Source organism: Silurus meridionalis, chromosome 16 (genome assembly GCF_014805685.1).
Source record: "Silurus meridionalis isolate SWU-2019-XX chromosome 16, ASM1480568v1, whole genome shotgun sequence".
Taxonomy (NCBI): domain Eukaryota; kingdom Metazoa; phylum Chordata; class Actinopteri; order Siluriformes; family Siluridae; genus Silurus; species Silurus meridionalis.
In genome coordinates, this window is record NC_060899.1 from 16,596,954 (window position 1) to 16,599,453 (window position 2,500).

Here is a 2,500-nt window from a genome sequence, read left to right on the forward strand (position 1 = left end):
AGTGCTTTCCGCTGCGATAGTGAGGAAGACTGCAAGGATGGCAGTGATGAAGAAAACTGCACAAAGCAGCTGGGTAAATCTCACACGCACACACACACACACACACACACACACACACACACACAGCTGCTTACACTGAGTTCAAGCTGCACACATTTCTGAAATTCTTTACACTGTTGTAGTAGTCTTTAATGTGTAGTGCATACTTACATACCTAAACACACACACACACACACACACACACACACACACACACACACACACACACACACACACACACGTGATCACATGCCTGACATACTGCCTGAATCTGAATAGCACAATCCTGTTCACTGTCATCATCTCATTTGATTCTTTAATTTCAGAAAGGAATATAATCTTAATGAAGAATACTGTATGATGTTTAAACAGAAGCACATAACAATCCTATACTCAGATGTCCAAAAACTTTTGTCCATATACTGTACATTCTAGGGGTGTCTACACTTGTACACACACACACACACACACACACACACACACACACACACACACATTCCAGAATCAGGTGTAAATATAAAAACAAGATGTAGACTACGCTCGCTCCACCTCTTGCAGAAGGTCTCAGGTACTTCCTGGTCCAAAACATGTCTCTTGTTTTCTCTCAGTTCAGGGCTCATGTCCACCAGGTCAGACCAACTGTATCTCCACCTCCTGTTCTGAGCCGCACAGCACTAACGCTAACTGCAGTGAGTACAGTACTCTCACGGCTAATATCTTACTGTAGCTTTTACACGTACAGCACCTGACCGAGGTGTGTGTGTGTGTGTGTGTGTGTGTGTGTGTGTGTGTGTGTCAGGTGTCTGTGAGCCAATCTCACTGGAGCTGTGTATGAACCTGCCGTACAACACCACACGTTTTCCGAACTTCCTGGGCCACCAGTCTCAGAAGGAGAGCTCAGTGAGCTGGGAGTCGTCTCTGTTCCCTGCACTCGTTCAAACCAACTGCTACAAATACCTCATGTTCTTCGCCTGCACTGTCCTCGTGCCCAAGTGTGACCCGCTCACACACCTGAGAGTGCCACCATGCAGGTAAGGGTGTGTTCCATGTGCAGTAGGTGTGTATGTTTTGTGGAGATCAACATTGGAATCAGATTAGTACTTGAACGTGAATGTGAAATCCTGGAGAATCAGGAACCATGTGATGATCTCAGGATGGGGATCTGGATGTTTGGTGGTGATGGAGAACTTCCATCCAGAGAGATAGAAGATTTCCATCTATCACTTTCACACCTTGCCTCCTCAGTGAGGAGTGTATTAGCTCTTCACCACCTGCTTCTGTTTCTGATGTTTCTTTGCTGAGTGACTCTGAAGATACTGTATGTTCTTCATTAAAGAGCTCTATGTAGTTCCTCAGATCATTCTTGTTTCATTTTTTATCTTATATACTGTATTTCAAGAACTGTTCCTCGACCAGGTAAAGTCAGGTGTATGGTGTACTTCTCCTTATGGTGCATCAATCTTCTGCTATCTGCTAGATAATCTTCAACTTTCCAGTTAGATCAGGATGTAATTACTGCAGATTATCACTGCTGAGTCTGAGAATGACGTCCATCTACTGCAGCTACTGATCACCAACATACAGTTCAGCATCAGTTTAACATCAAGCAGAACATTTAGAGAGGAATAAATGATGAAGAAACTCCAGACTCGAACTCGCCACCACACACGTGACCTCATTTACACGTTTTATTTTACATGATCATTATAATAGAAATCAATCAGTGTTTGAGTCTTTAATATCATTCTATTAATAGATCAGTGTGCTGAGAGTCACATTCGAGTCTTTACACAGAAACTGAGGTGATTAAGTGAAGAATCTTGTGATAAAAATAATAACAGGAACATTAGAGTTATAATAAATCACTACTTTGGAAACTAAAGTACATTTGAAGTCAGAAACATTTGTACTTTTACTCAAGTGAAAGTTTAAAGGGACATTTTTACTTTTACTGGAGTCACATTTTACTGAGTGTCTCTACTGTAACTACACGCTTTGTGCTCTTCGTCCAGTTCTCTGTTTGGTTCCAGCTTCCTATCCAGAGAACCGTGGAAGACTCAAGCGTTCCAAAAGTCCAAGTTGATTATGAGAATGTAGCACTTTTGGTGGCTCCTGGACAAGGGTCAACTTCACCTTCACACAATATATAACCCCATACACTGTGTGTGTGTGTGTGTGTGTGTGTGTGTGTGTGTGTGTGTGTGTCTGTGCAGGTCTCTGTGCAGGAGCTCTAAAGAGCGCTGTGAGTCGGTGCTGAGCATTGTGGGATTGCAGTGGCCTGAGGAAATGGACTGCGCTCACTTTCCTGAGGATGGACATGAAAACACGCCGTGTCTCCTCCCTGACCCGGACGTAGAGGGTAAGTGTGTTTGTGTACGCTGTTTTTTTTTGGGTTAGATCATTTACGCTTACTGCAAATGTGTGTGTGTGACACAGAGTGTTCACCCAGTCACTTCAAGTG

At 43.3% G+C, this 2,500-nt stretch overlaps 1 protein-coding gene across 1 annotated transcript in view; it reads left to right on the plus strand.

Moving 5' to 3' along the window:
* corin (corin, serine peptidase) overlaps positions 1-2,500 on the plus strand; it is a 23,226-nt gene that overhangs the window by 14,171 nt on the left and 6,555 nt on the right. The window contains exons 10-14 of the mRNA XM_046868898.1: positions 1-73; positions 648-728; positions 839-1,070; positions 2,253-2,398; positions 2,476-2,500. The exon at positions 1-73 is cut by the window's left edge and continues 50 nt beyond it; the exon at positions 2,476-2,500 is cut by the window's right edge and continues 83 nt beyond it. Coding sequence (XP_046724854.1) covers positions 1-73; positions 648-728; positions 839-1,070; positions 2,253-2,398; positions 2,476-2,500 — 557 coding nt within the window. The remainder of the gene's footprint in view (positions 74-647; positions 729-838; positions 1,071-2,252; positions 2,399-2,475) is intronic.